Raw genomic sequence first — 16,455 nt, 5'->3', positions numbered from 1 at the left:
GTGGTTTGATTCAAGCGCATCGTAGCTTGATTCAAGCTAATCGTAGTTTGATACAAGCTAGTCGTAGCTTGATTCTAGCTAATGGTAGTTGGATTCAAGCGAATCGTAGCTTGATTCAAGCGAATCATAATTTGTTAAAAGCTAATCGTAGTTTGATACACGCTAATTGTAGCTTGAGTCAAGCTAATCGTAGTTTGATTCAAGCTAAATGTAGTTTGGTTCAAGCTAATTGTAGCTGAGTTCAAGCTAATCTTAGTTTGGTTCAAGCTAATCGTAGTTTGACTTAAGCTAATTGTAGCTCGGTTCAAGCTAATCGTAGTTTGATACAAGATAATCGTAGTTTGACTCAAGCTAATCGTAGCTCGATTCAAGCTAATCGTAGCTTTATTATATACTCTCTCAACAACCTAGCAGCACATAAAAATATATTTTTTGGATATAAAAAAAACAATTAATAATCATCTACTTCCTGTTTTTGTACCCAAATAAAATCCTGTCATAACAATCTATTGAACCCATTTAAATATACTTTAAATATAATCCCTGGTGTAAACCTGGTCACGTGACTCCTCTCATCCAAGCGATTTCACAAATGATACACTTGCATTACTACTGCCTTGTTGTGTTGCCATGGCAACAGTTTTTTATTTTTAATTAAATAACGCAGTTCCACAGGTTGACCAGCAGAGGGGTGCAACACCTCTCCGGGGGGTCGTCGCCTTCAGATGCAGGTCCAACATGACATGTGATGCTGAGGCACATCTGTCTCCAAAAAAAAAAATCACGCTGACCCTTCAGGTAATCTCTCTGTCCTTCGTGGATACAGCGCCTGATTGGCCGCCGGGCGGCGACGGGATTAACCAATGGCGTCTCACCTGCGGTTTCCTCCCCGGGGGGGCGTTAAGAAGGAAGGAGTCGCTGCTTCTTTAGAGCTTTATTTACATGCACCATCACTGATACAACCAAAGATCACAATCTGCTTTTTTTTAATGTTTGTTTAGAAATGAAGTCGTTGGCAGTGGATGTTACTAAAAGGTGATTTTAATTCATGAGATTATTCACAGGATGTCTGGAAGCACGACTTCTCTATCGTTCCTAAAGCTAGTGGATGTTCCTCCTAAAATCCGTACAATTATTAAGCACCGTTTGCCAACAGGTCTACACTCTAAATAAATAAGTAAACGTCTTTTTTTTTTTTTAATCTCTCTAAAGAGGAGCATTTTGGCAATTATTGTGTTTTTTTTTTTGAAAATGGCTCGTGAGGGTGAAGCTCCTCTGCTGCGGCGCTGATAACACGGGAGGTGCTGATGCTGCAGCCGCTCCCTGTTATCTGCTTATTTATAGCACCCAGAACTTCTGCTTCAAGTGGTGTCGCTTCCAAAGCCGGATCGCTTCCGTTTTCCCCCTCAGTGCAATAACGACGGCGGAAGAAGAAGAAGAAGGGAGGAGGAGGAGGAGGACGAGAAGGAGGAGGAGAACATCTCGGGACGGGAACAGAATTCACAGTAAAGTCACTGAAACGGCGGGTCAAGTGAAAACACTGCTCACAGGAACACGTCAGGTCACACTGATGACTGTACATGTGATGTTTGGTGCGTCCATGACGAGACAAGCTGTTGTAAAGAACTACTGTCGACTCCATTCACTTGAGAGAAGCAAGAAAAAAACATTTTTTTGTTGGTAGGATCTGTGGGGGTTTTTTTTTAGATTATTTACTGGGAACAAACACATATATTTGTATCTGCCATTTATTTACATTAGAAACACAATATTTACCAGGGATCATTTGATTAAAAGAACATAAAGGTTAAATATCACCAGTATCTTAAAGGAAACATTTTCTATTTCCTAGTTTTGGCTTAAAATAAAATGATTTTGAATGGTTATTATTTCATCGTCTTAAAAGTTGAATAGTTGTTGAACAAGATGCTATAAAAGTTACAATATTTTTCTGCCTTTAATTAATTTAAAAGATATTTTGGTAAAGTATCGACGCCTATAAAAGTCAGAAACGTGACAAAATGCAACAAATAAGTTATTTAAAGATTAAAGAGGACATTTATTTAGTTAACTATTCAATTATTATGTTATATTGTCTTGAAATACATATTTATTCATTGACACGTTAAATAAAATTGAATTAAACTGTGACTTCGTCAGGGAAAGTGAAAAGCAAAGTTTTCTCAAGTGAACACCCTCCTCTCCCTTGTTTAGGCTACATTTCTCAAATAATACTATTGGAAAAAAAAGAAAAGGTTTTGTCAAGTATCTTCCACTCAGAATGTAAAATTCTCTGCAGCTTTTGATTTCTGTAAACACGCCGTCGATCCTCCCTCCGAGGCCGGCGGCCGGTTTGGCAAAAAACACGCGGAGTAAAGGAGACGTGGATCATCTGGGGTGATATGAGTGATTCCCTGAGACTAACATGAGCTTCTCACGTGGTGTTGCAAGCAGAACGGCTTTCAAACCGTCAGCTACGTTCACAGTACGGCTTGATCGGACGGAAATACTGGCGCCGCGTTGAAGGCGATAAAACTGACGATGAAATACATGGTAAAAATTGGGGTCGACTTTTCTGTCCTTTTGTCTAAAGTGTTTGCAACTTCTTTCAGATCCAAACATTTGTCCACGATTAGCATGGTTAGCTAGCTTAATTGTCTCAATTGCCTGTGAGGAACTGGTGCCGTGACCCCAAAAAGGAAGTTAACATTTAAGCAAAGCGAACATCTCATATTGGACGTAAACCACTAAGTCTTCTATCGGGTCCATTTAACATCGACTCTTGAACTACTAGCGCAAAATAAAAAGGTGGTATTGTGAACGTAGCTTTCCATTTTTGCTCCATTTCCCAGACACCACTGCGCACTGGAGACATTTAAAAATACTGAACCAGATGTCAAACATTTAAAGTCACGTGAGCGCCCCCTCTAGTTGCGACAATGAAAACCAACACCTGCATATTTCACCACTCTTGTTAAAAATTGTACGTAAAGCCGCGATTCGATAAATAGTGAGAATCCATCTTAGAGCGACATCATGCCGGCACGCACCTTGTCGGGTCAAGACTTTAAAATGTTTGTTGGTCTCTTATGTTTCTCTACGTCAACACACAAAGCTTGGAGTCTCTTTGAGTAGCAGCCCCTCAGCTGGGGACCCAGTTTCGGGTCGACGTCTTTTTGGAGCCGGCGAAGCTTCCAGAGTTTCTGTTTCCGTTTTGGGCCGATGAGAGACGACTGTCGAAGCTGAGGTCCAGACAGTCGGCGTCCATCAGTTCGTTGCGGATGATGGAGTCCATGTCACACTCTAAGCTACTATTAAAGACGTCAAAATCAAGGTCTGCAGAGAACCGGTCCGGTCCTGCCAGACCAGGGATGTTCTTGCTGGGTGATTTAAGGGGAGGCCGCTTGGCATCGGCGTCGGTACTCAGGCCCAAGCCTCCGTTTTCAGGGGTTGACAAGCCAGCTGGCCAACCGGTGACTGGAGGGCTTCTGACTTGTTGGTGCACCAGAACATGATCTTTGCGCAACAGCAAAGCATTCCGGCGGGAGTTTTGCAGGGCGATGGCAGTGCTGGCCTGCGACATGAGCGGGTCAGACTTGGTGAGCAGTACATTGCTGTGGCTGTGGGAGTCCAGACTGAGGAGATCCTGCAGCATCTGGTGGTCACTAAAGAGGCAGGAGAAGGTGGTCTGCTTGTTCTCTTGAATGGTCTGCATGGGCGACTGGCGCAGGCTTGTGATGGACGGTGGGCTGAAAAGAGGGTTTGGCGCATAGCTGCTGGACGGACTGCTTCCAGAGCAGCTGAAGGTAAACACTGGGCTTCCCTGACCGTTGGCGCTGATGTCCTCCTCTCCAGGAGGGGGCTGCTGGGATGCAGTCAGGCTTATGTTGTCCAAGAGGTCGTCAAAGTTATCAGACAGACCGTCATTGAGGTTCATGCATGTCAGGTCGGAGAGGCCAGTGGGGCCAGTGGACGGGGACATGCTGCTGGGACTGGAGTAGAGCATTGGGGACAGAGGTGAGTCATCGTCCGGCACCTCGTCCAGTTCGAGGTTTGCCAGGATCGGTGAAAGGCGACCGCTGATGGTGCTGGCATTGGAATTGGTGCGGGAGCGAAAATCTGTCCAGGCATCCAGCTCGTCGCTACTGCGGGAGGTGGGACTCCCTGTCCACTTTGAGAGGCTGGACGAGCTCTCTGAGCTGCCGTCCTGACTGGCCTGAAGAGATGCCTTCTTCTTGTTGGCACGTCCACGAGCCCCCTTGATGTACTTGCTGTTGTCCATGGAGACGGCTCGTCGACGAGGAGCTTTGCCTCCCTTTCCTCCCTCAGGATTGACCATCCACCAGGAACTCTTCCCTGTACCCTCATTCTGGACCTTTACAAAGCGACTGTGAAGGGACAGATTGTGTCTGATGGAGTTCTAAATGAGAAAAAAGAAAAGGAAAGAGAGGTAAATTCAAATGTTTGGAGAGCTAAAGACTGTCACAGGCTCTCCCTGAGACTTCTATTCAGCCAGTTAAGCTTTGTTTGGAGCCCTTCCAGGCAGATTTTATAAACTCTAATTCTCTTTAAGATGAGGAGATTCTCTTAAATCCACCACTCGAAGGATTTATCTAATCAAACACTAAGTCAACCCTGAAGCTATGAGGGGATTTTGGTGTGCTATAATGGAAGCAGTGAAAGTGTAAAAGGCCAGACTGGTGTCAGAATTTGTCGTTGCGAAAGGTCAGGCTTAAAGAAACAACCTTGTTTCTATTATTACCGAGATGGGAACAAGTTTTAACAAAGTCTTGGGCGCTGGTATTTGGAGTGGCTGTTGTGTTTCCACCGGTCCTGCCACCTACCTCGTGGTGGCTGGGCTGCTATAACCACTTCTCAGTGACCTCACTCTCTGACCAATCATTGGCGTGCACTCAGTCGAGCGCTAGGGCAGATCCCTTAAGACCATAGCGAAGCAGGTACTACAAACAGTGCAGATGTACCCTGCTGGTGGAAACACAACACAAACTGCTTAGATTCAAGTCGAGTGCAGTAGGCCTAAGACGAGTAGGTGGAAAGGGGCCATAAAATGTCAGGCAAGCATGTGACTCGAAGGCTGCTTTACACAGCCATGATTCGAGTGTTCGGTTGATTCATTCTGGGACAATCTTAAAACCAAAGATTGACCATCGTGGGTGGGGTGTTGAAATTGACAAACCATGATTTCAAAACACCATTCCCTAAAAGCTATTGATATAAATGTTGGTAGAAACTTCTTTGGCGCTTTGTTTTTTCGAAAGTTGGTGGGAGCCTTTCCAGGAGACTCAAGACGGACACTTAAAAGACTCACTATTCGAGGTCCAATATGCGTAGTCATGATCTTGTTCTTTTCACCGGCATCTCACCATGTGTTAAACTGCAAGATCAAGTCCCTACATCGCAGCAATATCTGAGATGCTTTTGGAATCATGTTTACACTTCCAAGGGTGACGCAATCGCGGGGGTGTGTAACGCCACGTTACGATGGGAGTCCTTGACGAAAGGCGATCCATCATCAGACGTCACAGAGGATGTATATTTAATAAAACGCCGTCCAGATACAAAGAGGAAGATAAATCACCAGCAGCTCGACTCTGGCCGTCCCCCCTCCCCCACCACCACCGCCGTGCTGCAGCGGCCTTGTTCTCGGCGAGGACTGGAGTAACGCCAGTTCGACCAGAGAGCCACATCCAGAGAGGAACAGTGAGCGTCTCTCACGCTGCAACACGTTGACCTACATAATTCATAGTCAGCTGATTGATTCCTCTGCCCGAAGACCCCGGGAGCCGCCAGTGTGGCACACAGCGGGGCAGAGTCACTGGATGGTCATCAACTGCAGCTTAATGTTTGGCTTGGATTCTCTACGGAGCCTGAACCAGAAGAAGAAAAAAAAAACCCGCTGCAGACAAAGCTTGTTGTTTAATCTGGAATCACAGCAATATCCTGATTTTTTTTCTCCACGGGCACTGGGACGCGTCTGGATTTACGACCGCGGGCGCGTCGAGGACATCGCCGTCGCTCTGCAGGAAGCTTAAAGTGGAATGTCAAATGAAGCATCTTCGAGGAAATCGCTGATGTCGGCACTTCTGAGTTTAACCCTTGACTCTTCGCTGCGGCGACGAAAGCCGCCTGACCGGGAGGAACCAGCCCACGTCGAGCCATAAAATCGTCGTTGCTAAATATTGTTTCAGCTCAACGCGGGAGGCATCGATGACATCGGTTCTCATGTCATTCCCTAGTTGTTGTTTTTGTCTTGGTTTTCATCTAGGGGACACCCTGGAAAGGTTGCCATCCTACATAGATGGAGATGAACTCACTGCTTATTATTCTACAATAAAAAGAAGAAACATTTTTACTTTATTCTACCTTATAGCAGAGAAGACGATTCTTGGGCTAAACTAGTACTTAAAAATAAAACCATAACATTGCTTAGTTCTATTTTATATATATATATATATATATATATATATATATATATATTATTGCTTGTTTATCTTATTTAGTTATTTTATTATGTACTGACACTCACAGACATTCCTTGTGTTGTGTTTACAACATTTGCAATAAAAGTTTCCGATTCATTGGTGTAGCATATTATCATTAGCATGTGCTAGCTTGGGGTTAGCTTAGCCTTAGCGATAGCTTTATGTTTTTAAAATGACTACTCGCTACTGTTTCATTCACCTCCTCCTTTTTAATATTTATATACTTATAAAACCTAAACATTTTGACAAGGTGTAATAATGTTGACATGTTAAGAATGAAATAAGGAATATAAAAAGTGTTCAGGAGGCGTTTTAACTCATTTTTACTAGCATTGTTGATGGGCATAAATAAATAGTATTTATACAACACATTTAAGTAAAAGATCTTGATGGAGAAAGTATATAGAAAATAAGTTTAGTAGATTAATTAAAGGTAAATGTCCGCGTTTATACTCAACTGGAAAATACTAGTTAAGACAAGATAGTTAAAAGTATTTTGAGTCGCACTAAATCGATATTTTCTGCAATTTATTTATTTATTACTATATTATTATTGTTTTATAATTTGTTTTCCCTTATGTGGTTGTAGGGGTCCCAGTTTCTTCCAAAAGGGGGGACACCCTGGACAGGACGCCAGTCTGTCGCAGGACACACAAAGACACACAACCATTCACACACACACTCACACTTACAGACAATTTCCCCAAGTTCTCAATCAATCTCTCTATGAATCATGTAGAAAAATATATTTAGTAGAAAAGTACTTATACAACAAAATGACACCCAATTTGCAGTAAAATATTTTGATTAAAAAATTATAATTTCAAATCCTATAGAAAATGCATACAGAAAATAAGTTAAAAAGAGCAAGTAACGGTCAATTTCGTTTGTTTATACTGAAGGAAAATACTAGTTAATGCATGAACAACAATTCAAATAAAATCTGTTAAAAAAACGGTTTGTTTTGATTCGTACTAAACACAATTTGTGTGTCAAGATACATTCAATAAATATCATTATTTATTTCTATTTTATTAGTATTCTAGTCATGATCTGATTATAAATGGATCGTGTTCTTGGTAAATATGTAAAAAAAGTGTAGATTTATATTCACAAAAAACATCCAAACATTGTGTCATTCACAACAAAAGAGTGTGTTGTGTTGAGGAATGTGTGTGTTATTGTCGCGCCAAGGCTCCTGGACCTGAACGAAGGTGTGTGTTTTCTCTTTGTCTCACCTTCCATCCCGCGGAACTGTTGCTGTCCCCTTTGTCCTTGAAGTACGGCACCGACCGGACCATCCAGTCGTAGATCTGGGACAAGGTCAGCCTCTTCTCGGGGCTGCTCTCGATGGCCTGCGTGATCAGGTCCGCGTACGAGTAGTTCCCCCAGGCGTTCCTGCGGGCCGAGGACTTCCTCAGGTGGGAGGCGGACCCGGACAGAGTACTGGTGGTGGGGGTGTGCGCGGCGGAGGAGGGCGACCCCCCGTCCGTGTCGTCCCTGCTGCGGGGTCCGCGCTGGACCGCCACGGGCAGCGAGGCGGGCCCCCGGGGGCCCGCAGGCTGCAGAGCCTCGACGTCCCGAGCCGCGGTCCCCGCATCCTCGTCGTCATCCTCTTCCTCCGGGATGACGTCAGGGTCTCCGGTCCCGGGCTTGCCCCCCGAGTCGGACTCCGGCCGCGGCAGGGGCCAAGTGCAGGAGCGGGGTCGCTTCTGGGGCTCAAAGTCCGGGTCGATCTCGACCTTCAGAGGCGGGTCGGGGCCGGACTCCTCGGCCATCGTCGTGGTTCTCTTAAGATTCGGGTCTTCGTCTCAGCAGGTCCAGATGCGGAGCTCCATCCAGCACGCACCCCGGGTCCAGTCACGTGAGAGGGGGGGGGGGGGGGGGTCCGAACCGCGTTCCTTCACAAGGTGGTTCCGTCAGCGGCTCATCCTCTCCGCTGCCATCTTGACTCTCCGGGTCTCGGATCGAAGAACCTCCAGGATCCTGGTTCTGATCCTGGTTCTGCCCTCAGGTCCGGCCTCGCAGGCCCGTCAGGATCCGGCTCTGGTGCCGAGGCTCTCGCGCATCCTGACCCGTCCACAGAAGAATCCTCGGCAGCTTCATCCGAACCTGCAGCTGCTGCGCGCGCACGAGAGAGACGCGTCTGCGGCGCGCGCGCGGAGTTAAAGTGACAGTGAGGAGATGTTGGCGGTGACGTCACCCTCCTCCTGTGTCTGCTGCACCCCAACATCTCAACGTCAGTCGATGTCGGTTAGAAATAAAAAATCAATAAAAAAATCAATAATCACCAATTTTTACGTTTTAAATAATATTCAAAGAAAACACTTCCGGTGTGGAGGCTCGTGTTTTATTAACGTTTACATGCTAGTTAGCAAAACCACTCAAAACCTTCTGAATATATATATATTTTTAAAATGCATATGAAACGTGAAAAATGAGAAAAAATAATGATATTTCTGGTGGAATACTGTAGTTCCACGATTTTTAAATTACGGTTTTTTATTGCTGGCTGGAACTGAAGATAACTACGGTGGCCCGGAAGGTCAAATTCCAAACGTTACGACTATTTAAAAGGTAACTAATGATGTGTTGATTTGCGTGTGTGTTGTTGTGTTGTTGTACTCTATTGTATTATCAGTGTGTGTTTGTATAAACTTCTCATTTCATTGAAATATTGACATTAGAAAATGATCTTAAGCTCCGCCCACTGGAAAATGTTTTACTGGAGATGAAATCTTGTTGACCATAACCACGCCCACTCTGCTGTGATTGGTCAAAACATGGAGGTTTGTCACTGTTCGTCAATCCTGGAAGTCTCCATCTCCAAGGGACTCGTTGTATTAACAAGGCGGGCGGCATAATGGACTCTCGTAACCTTTCGTTCGTCCAGATTTCAGAGTAACTTTATAAAGTAATACGTTAAAAACAAGGTCATGATGAGGAACTTACTGCATCTTGGAGATAAGAACGTTTACTACATGTCAGGAGAGTTAGTTTCACATTAGTTATGATTTTTAAATATCCGGATGAAATTTAATCACTAAAATAAACCAGGGTTTCTTTTGAATATCGTGACAAAATATGTGATAATTGTTTACTAAACATTCCTTTAAGAAACAATTGTATAACTAGTCGTCAAAACATGTGCAAGTCTCACATCGTTTTTCTTTTCCTGCCACTCAATACAATGATTCATTCATTTAAGTGTTGTATTAACTTGATTGTGTGTAGTATTTTCATAAGCATGTCAAATAATGCCCTTGGCAGAGGAATGTGCCGTGTCAGCGCTTTCCAGGATTTACCTTCATTCTCTTGTGAAAACATTTACCTAAATAAAAATAAAGATGATAATGATGAATGAAAATGAATTAATTAATGAAAAATAAATCTCTCCAGAGAGTTTGGGTCCGTCCCGGGGACTCCTCCCCCAATTCCAGGCCGTCAATCATCTCATTTAAGATCAGGAACACACACAATCCAGATAAAACATTTAATAAAAATGTCCCTTAAATCATATTTACATGTCATTTAAAATGTTATTATTGATATATTTAGTTCTTAAAATGATCCATAAAGTGCAGAATGTTTTTAAAAGATTCATGATGGAAATAAATACTTCCTGTACGACACCAAGTCGTGCCAGTGGTGGAGTTTTTGTCAGTTTGTGATGGTCCACAGATGGAAGACGAGCCTTTTTTTTCTTTGTCTCTCCAATGTTGCGACTATGATTTCTGGCTTCTGTCTCCTTCCAGCCAGTATTCCTCCGTCTGCATCTCTGTGAGTCGAGACACTGTTCTCTGGAAGGCAAACCTCTCTTCCTCGCCGCTGAAGATGGACAGACTGCTGGCTTCGTCCTGAAGGTGAGGGAACGTCAGAATCATACATTCATTTAAAGAGTGAAAGCACTTCAGGAATATGAGAATTTAAACAAGAAAGTTATTTTATATTTTCCTAGTTATTTTAGGCAAATCTTTCTCCATATATTCTCCTTTTATTATATTATATTTTTTATATTTTTTTCAAAACACATTGAAACAAATCATATATATACCGTTTTATTTTTATTTTTATTAGAACATTAAATTGTCTTTTCTTTTTCTGTTATTTGGAGAAATATGGAGTAATTTATTTCATTTTTTCTTTCAACTGTTAATATTTAAAACAATTTCAATTTCCATGATGGATGATGACATCATCCTCTGAACACTGTCATCAGTGAACAGAGAAGCAGATGAAGCATGAATGCTCCTTCCCATGATGCAACACTAATAGACTCAGGGACTCATTCATTACACGTGATATTAGATTGTTTAATTCTGAGTTTGGGGGCAGGAGTGAAAAGATGATATTTTATGTTAATCTTTTAATCTTTTTCTTTGATCTATGTTCTTTATCTCTAGACTTAGATTGTGTCATTTTGTACTTTCTTTTTATTGCACTTTGTTCTTGTTTCATGAATCTATCGTCTGTGTTGCTGTGAGCTGGAAAAACAATTCTATATCATTTCAAAACATCTTTATTACTATATTCCTACACTTTAATGTGTGTTTTCTATTCAAGAGTCACAGAATCATCTGCAATATAAACATTTACTGTAAGAGGAGGTTGTTGTTGTTTTTTTTCTCCCAAAAAAAATAAAATTCGAATTATTTTTTATACTAATATTTGACTCACTATTCTGATTGCATTCAGATTATTTTATTTCTCATGTTTAAGTTACATTTTCAAAGGAAAGTAAAGATTCTTTTGAGACTTTGAGATGAAGGTTTTTGGGTCGAATGTTGAATAAAAGTGCGAGGCTACACTCGATCAGTTCAAATCCCCTCATTCTTCTCACAAGCGTCCGGAAGCTTAAACAGGAAAAAACAGGCTCAACTCTCACCCGCTTCAGCCCGAGATCGTCCATCAGAATGTGGCCCTCGTCGTGACCGTGATCCCCGTCGTGGACGAAGAGGTCGTCGAGCGTCTGGTCGGCCAGGATCACCACTCTCACCTGCGCCGGCGGAAGGTTCCCCCGGTCAGAGCGTTGATTGAACACAAGTGTTTAAACTCACCTTGTGGTCGTAGAGAGCGTCCACCAGCGTGATCAGTCGTCTGGCCTGCGTCTTCTTGTTCACCGTCAGCAGAGGAATGTGTCGGATGAAGATGGTGTCGAACAGCCGGGACATCTCCAGGTAGTCGCTCGCCCCTAAAGGCTGGATGAAACCACATAAACACTGCAGAAAACTGACAAGAAACTGTTTCCTTCAACTGAGAAAAATCTCTTAACTTAGGAAAATGTTGTCACAACATGATCTGGAGCTTGTAATCCATGTGTTTGTTTCTTCTCGTCTGGACTATTGTAACAGTTTGTTTTCATGTCTTAACAAGAAGGATCTGTCTCGCCTGCAGTTGATTCAGAACTCTGCAGCGAGAATTCTGAGCTGCTCTAGTAGAAGAACTCACATTTCTCCGATCCTTAAAACTCTTCACTGGCTTCCAGTTTCTTTCAGGATCAACTTTAAAATTCTGGTTCTTACTTTCAGATCTATTCATGGTTAGGCTCCTCCTTACATCACTGATCTGATCCAGCCTTACACCCCAGCTCGGGCTCTGAGGTCTGTGCATCAGAATCTACTGATGGTCCCTGAACACGGTTCAGGACCAGAGGAGAGAAATCCTTCCAGACTGTTGCTCCTAAGCTTTGGAACGATCTTCCTCTCTCTCTGTGTTTGATGATCTACTGACTCCTTCAAAAAACATCTTAAGACGTTTTTATTTGTTCAGGCTTTTCCTTGATTTTCTGGAACTCCTGTTGTGTTATCAGTTTTATCTTGATCTTTAAAGTATATACTTTATTGAGTATTGTTTTGATTGTTTAAGCGCTTTGTGACCCTGGTCTGGAAAAGCGCTATACAAATAAAAATTACTTACTTATTTACATAAAAGGATGGGATTAGAAACAAGTATTTGTCGTTCATTTCTCCACACATGGACTCACTCGGTCACAGAGCTCCTCGAAGGTGCAGTCGGCGATGGTTCCGCACGCTTTGTTCAAGCGCACGTTCCTGTTGTGGACGTTCAGAACCCTCGGACGAGTGACTGAAGAACAACAAGTACGTGAAGAAGTCGTCGACACGTCACAGCTAAAGACAAACACTCACTGTCGTTCTGCTTGAAGGCCAGTTCGTCAAACATCTGGTCTAGAGTCGCCTCGACGTCCGGCTCGCCGGACCTGCAACGCACGACGTGTTCAGCGCAACCGACGCTACAGCTAAAGCTTCGAATACTCACGTACAAGAAATACAATTTCCCGGCAGAAGGTCTGTTTCTCCTGCGGTAGTCGATGCCAGAATCAAGGCGTAGTGTTTGGCAATAGTTCTGTTCAGAACAACAATGAAGTTAAAAAAAACTTCAGTGTTCAAGAACGAACAGATTCACCTGTAAGACGGCGATGAACGGCACAAAGTTCACCCTCTGGAGTCCGTTTTTATACAAATCTGATCAAAAGAAAATAGTTTAAAATAAAAACCTAATTAAAGTCGGACTCGTATATTTCTACGCTCACCTACAGGCGGTCGATTGGACGTGGCGACGACAACGACGCCGTGCAAGAACAGATTCTCAAAAAGCTGCTTCAGAATCATGGCGTCCGCGATGTCGGTGACCTACGGTGAGGAGCGAAGGTGAGAAACTCCAATAGAAGCCGTCGTGACGTGCAGGTAAACCTACCTGGAACTCGTCGAAGCAGAGGAGAGACGCCTCTTCGCTGATCTCTTCGGCCACCGGAGCTATAGGGTCGTAGGATTTGGCCATTTTCCCAGCTTTCCTTTTGGGCATACTCTGCTTGAGTCGATGGATTCCTGGAAAGACAACATAAGTCACTAGTAGGAGTTGAGACAAAATATAATATTCATACACAAATATATAAATTGACATTGATAACAATAATAACAATGTCATAATGTTAACTATGCGAGTAAATCATGTGGTGATCTGAATACATCCTATTGTTGGCAAAACATATCGTATCATGAAGTAAATATATTATATCTTATCGAATCATATCATGAGCCGAATGTATCGCATTTTATCGTCAGGTGGAGATCGTATCGTATGACGAAAATATCATATCGTGAGCTGAATATATCGTATCATGAGCTGAATATATCGTATCGTGAGCCGAATATATAATATCGTGAGCCAAATATATCGTATCTGTAGCCGTATATATTGTATCTGTAGCCGAATATATCGTACCGTGAACCGAATATATTGTATCTGTAGCCGAATATATATCGTATCTTGAGCCGAATATATCGTATCGTGAGCCGAATATATCGTATCGAGAGCTGAATATATTGTATATTGAGCCGAATATATCGTATCGTGAGCCGAATATATCGTATCGTGAGCCGAATATATCGTATTGTGAGCTGAATATATCGTATATTGAGCCGAATATATCATATCGTGAGCCGAATATATCGTATCGTGAGCTGAATATATCGTATCTTGAGCTGAATATATCGTATCTTGAGCTGACTATATCGTATCGTGAGCTGAATATATCGTATTGTGAGCTGAATATATCGTATATTGAGCCGAATATATCATATCGTGAGCCGAATATATCATATCGTGAGCCGAATATATCGTATCGTGAGCCGAATATATCGTATCTTGAGCTGAATATATCGTATCTTGAGCTGACTATATCGTATCGTGAGCTGAATATATCGTATCTTGAGTCGAATGTATCGTATCTTAAGCAGAATATATAGTACCGTTAGCCGAATATATCGTATCGTGAGCCGAATATATCGTATCTTGAGCTGAATATATCGTATCGTGAGCTGAATATATCGTATCTTGAGTCGAATGTATCGTATCTTAAGCAGAATATATAGTACCGTTAGCCGAATATATTGTATCGTGAGCCGAATATATCGTATCTTGAGCTGAAAATATTGTATCTTGAGCCGAATATATCGTATCTGTAGCCGAATATATCGTATCGTGAGCCGAATGTATCGTATCTTGAGCCGAATATATCGTATCTTGAGCCGAATATATCGTATCGTGAGCCGAATATATCGTATCGTGAGGTGAATATATCGTATTGTGAGCCGAATATATCGTATCGTGAGCCGAATATATCGTATCGTGAGCCGAATATATTGTATCGTGAGCCGAATATATAATATCGTGAGCCTAATATATCGTATCGTGAGCCGAATATATAATATCGTGAGCCTAATATATCGTATCGTGAGCCGAATATATAATATCGTGAGCCTAATATATCGTATCGTGAGCCGAATATATAATATCGTGAGTTGAATATATATCTTATCGTGAGCTGAACATGTTGTATCGAATCATATGGTGAGATCCATGTATCACTACAGCCAGAGTCACTAGTTAAAGTCAGGATTAAAAAACACAGTCTATTTAAGAAAATCAGAAGTAAAAAGCCTTTATACACCAAAGGCTACATTTCAAAATGTGTTGTAAGAGATGCAAAGCTTTAAAACGTTTAATAATTTATGAAATTTTGAAAATAAATACAGACCAGAGCCAAACATGCACATGAACAAAAACCATGACTTCATCAGCATCACAGAGATGAATCAGTTAGAATGTCATTACCGACGATAATAATAAGAATAAAAGTTAGCGTCCGTACTTTTATGTACATCCAGCATGAAACCGTGAAAGTGGACCCTCTTCTTCTTCTCCGTCTCCACATACGAGTAGAACATGTCCATCACCATGGTTTTACCAGTGCCTGAAACAAACACAATTGTCAAACCTGCACAAAGAAAACAAAGTCATTCGTCTCTTACCAACATCCCCGTAGATGTAGTAGCCTTTTGGAGGTTTTGGCTTCGTGAACAACTACATGAACAGATTTATTCAGTTTTAAAAGACACCAGAGAGAGATTTAAAACAAATATATATAGATTTTATTACTTTACCTTAGAAAAGAGAGACGCTGGAGTGTTGTCGTATCCTCTCATGGTCTTGTGGAGCTTATCCAGTGTCTCCATCACAGCTCTCTGGTGCGTGTCTTCTCGAAGTGTCCCGTCCTGGATCAACCCACTGTAGTGGTCCAGAGGTCCACAGAACCGGGCGGTACCGACCACACTGTCCTGCTCAGATGGCTGGACGTTCACCGAGAAACCTGAATATAATAATAATAATGTTATTAACGTGACAGCAGAGGAATAAAAACAAGGTAAGAATGTTTTCCCGAGCTTTTAAAAAAGACTAATAATGTAAAGATAAATGTTTTTAAAGGCATCGGTGCAGCTGTTTGACAGGCGAGCATGTGTCACTCCTGTCGGACTGTTTTTATCGACATTTTTCACGCGACAATCCTCACCTCGTCTGTAAAAATGCGCCAAGGACTTGTGGAACTTTCGAGAAGAATGTTGTTCCCTTAAAATACACCGAAAAGCAGAAGCGGTTGAGGGTGACATTTTTAAAAACACTGGCAGGCGCGCCGCCATCTTGGATTCAAACGCCTTCACCACAACTTTATTGAGATGACAACATGGACAGGACTGTGATCGTGTTCGTCAGTAGGGGGCGACATTTATTCAGTCATATATGTGTACTATATATATTCTTGACGAAAAAACACGTGTTTCTGGGGTATCTATTCGCATCTTTTATGTTTTTATTCGATGTTAAAACGTGAAGCAAATGCATACATTTAAAAAACTACAGCTTAATTGGTCTACTTGGATTTTTTAATTATTATATTTAATGTATGTATTTGCTTCATGTTTTAACATTGAATAAAAACACAAAAGATGGGAATATATACCCCAAAAAATGTGCATATTTGTCAAGAGCAAAGAATAGAGAAAACACCACCATCATTTTTTGACAATTTGCAATTCAATCTTATACTGTAATTGCATAACACTTAAGCCCTTATATTACATTGTGAATTGAATAT

General features: G+C 42.1%; 2 protein-coding genes across 2 annotated transcripts; both read right to left on the bottom strand.

Moving 5' to 3' along the window:
* Positions 1–921: 921 nt before the first annotated feature.
* Positions 922–8,615, bottom strand: foxo3a (forkhead box O3A). Its single transcript, XM_087779859.1, has 2 exons — positions 7,742–8,615; positions 922–4,420 (listed from the first exon to the last, which is right to left on the bottom strand). Exons 1-2 carry the CDS (start codon positions 8,279–8,281, stop codon positions 3,143–3,145), a joined length of 1,818 nt encoding a protein of 605 aa, XP_087635985.1. The 5' UTR covers positions 8,282–8,615; the 3' UTR covers positions 922–3,142.
* Positions 8,616–10,007: 1,392 nt separating this feature from the next.
* afg1la (AFG1 like ATPase a) lies at positions 10,008–16,027 on the bottom strand. The gene is made up of 13 exons (XM_087779649.1): positions 15,874–16,027; positions 15,467–15,672; positions 15,335–15,386; positions 15,175–15,276; positions 13,218–13,348; positions 13,054–13,153; positions 12,927–12,985; positions 12,784–12,866; positions 12,650–12,720; positions 12,487–12,587; positions 11,561–11,701; positions 11,389–11,499; positions 10,008–10,360 (listed from the first exon to the last, which is right to left on the bottom strand). The coding sequence occupies exons 1-13, from the start codon at positions 15,998–16,000 to the stop codon at positions 10,229–10,231; spliced, it is 1,416 nt and encodes a 471-aa protein (XP_087635775.1). The 5' UTR covers positions 16,001–16,027; the 3' UTR covers positions 10,008–10,228.
* Between the last annotated feature and the right edge of the window lie 428 nt (positions 16,028–16,455).

The sequence above is a fragment of the Callionymus lyra genome, chromosome 18, assembly GCF_982586985.1.
Source record: "Callionymus lyra chromosome 18, fCalLyr1.hap1.1, whole genome shotgun sequence".
Lineage (NCBI taxonomy): Eukaryota > Metazoa > Chordata > Actinopteri > Syngnathiformes > Callionymidae > Callionymus > Callionymus lyra.
This window is presented reverse-complemented; position numbering and strand designations above follow the sequence as displayed.

What these genes read in the sequence shown, in the direction of transcription:
- afg1la (XM_087779649.1), bottom strand. Translation starts at nt 16,000, where the DNA reads ATGGCGGCGCGCCTGCCAGTGTTTTTAAAAATGTCACCCTCAACCGCT. An exon ending in CTACATCTACGGGGATGTTG is followed by an intron (nt 15,277 to 15,334) that starts GTAAGAGACGAA and finishes TGTTTGTTTCAG; the next exon opens with GCACTGGTAAAACCATGGTG. An exon ending in ACGATCTCGGGCTGAAGCGG is followed by an intron (nt 10,361 to 11,388) that starts GTGAGAGTTGAG and finishes CCTCACCTTCAG; the next exon opens with GACGAAGCCAGCAGTCTGTC.
- foxo3a (XM_087779859.1), bottom strand. Translation starts at nt 8,281, where the DNA reads ATGGCCGAGGAGTCCGGCCCCGACCCGCCTCTGAAGGTCGAGATCGAC. An exon ending in ACAGTTCCGCGGGATGGAAG is followed by an intron (nt 4,421 to 7,741) that starts GTGAGACAAAGA and finishes TTTCTCATTTAG; the next exon opens with AACTCCATCAGACACAATCT.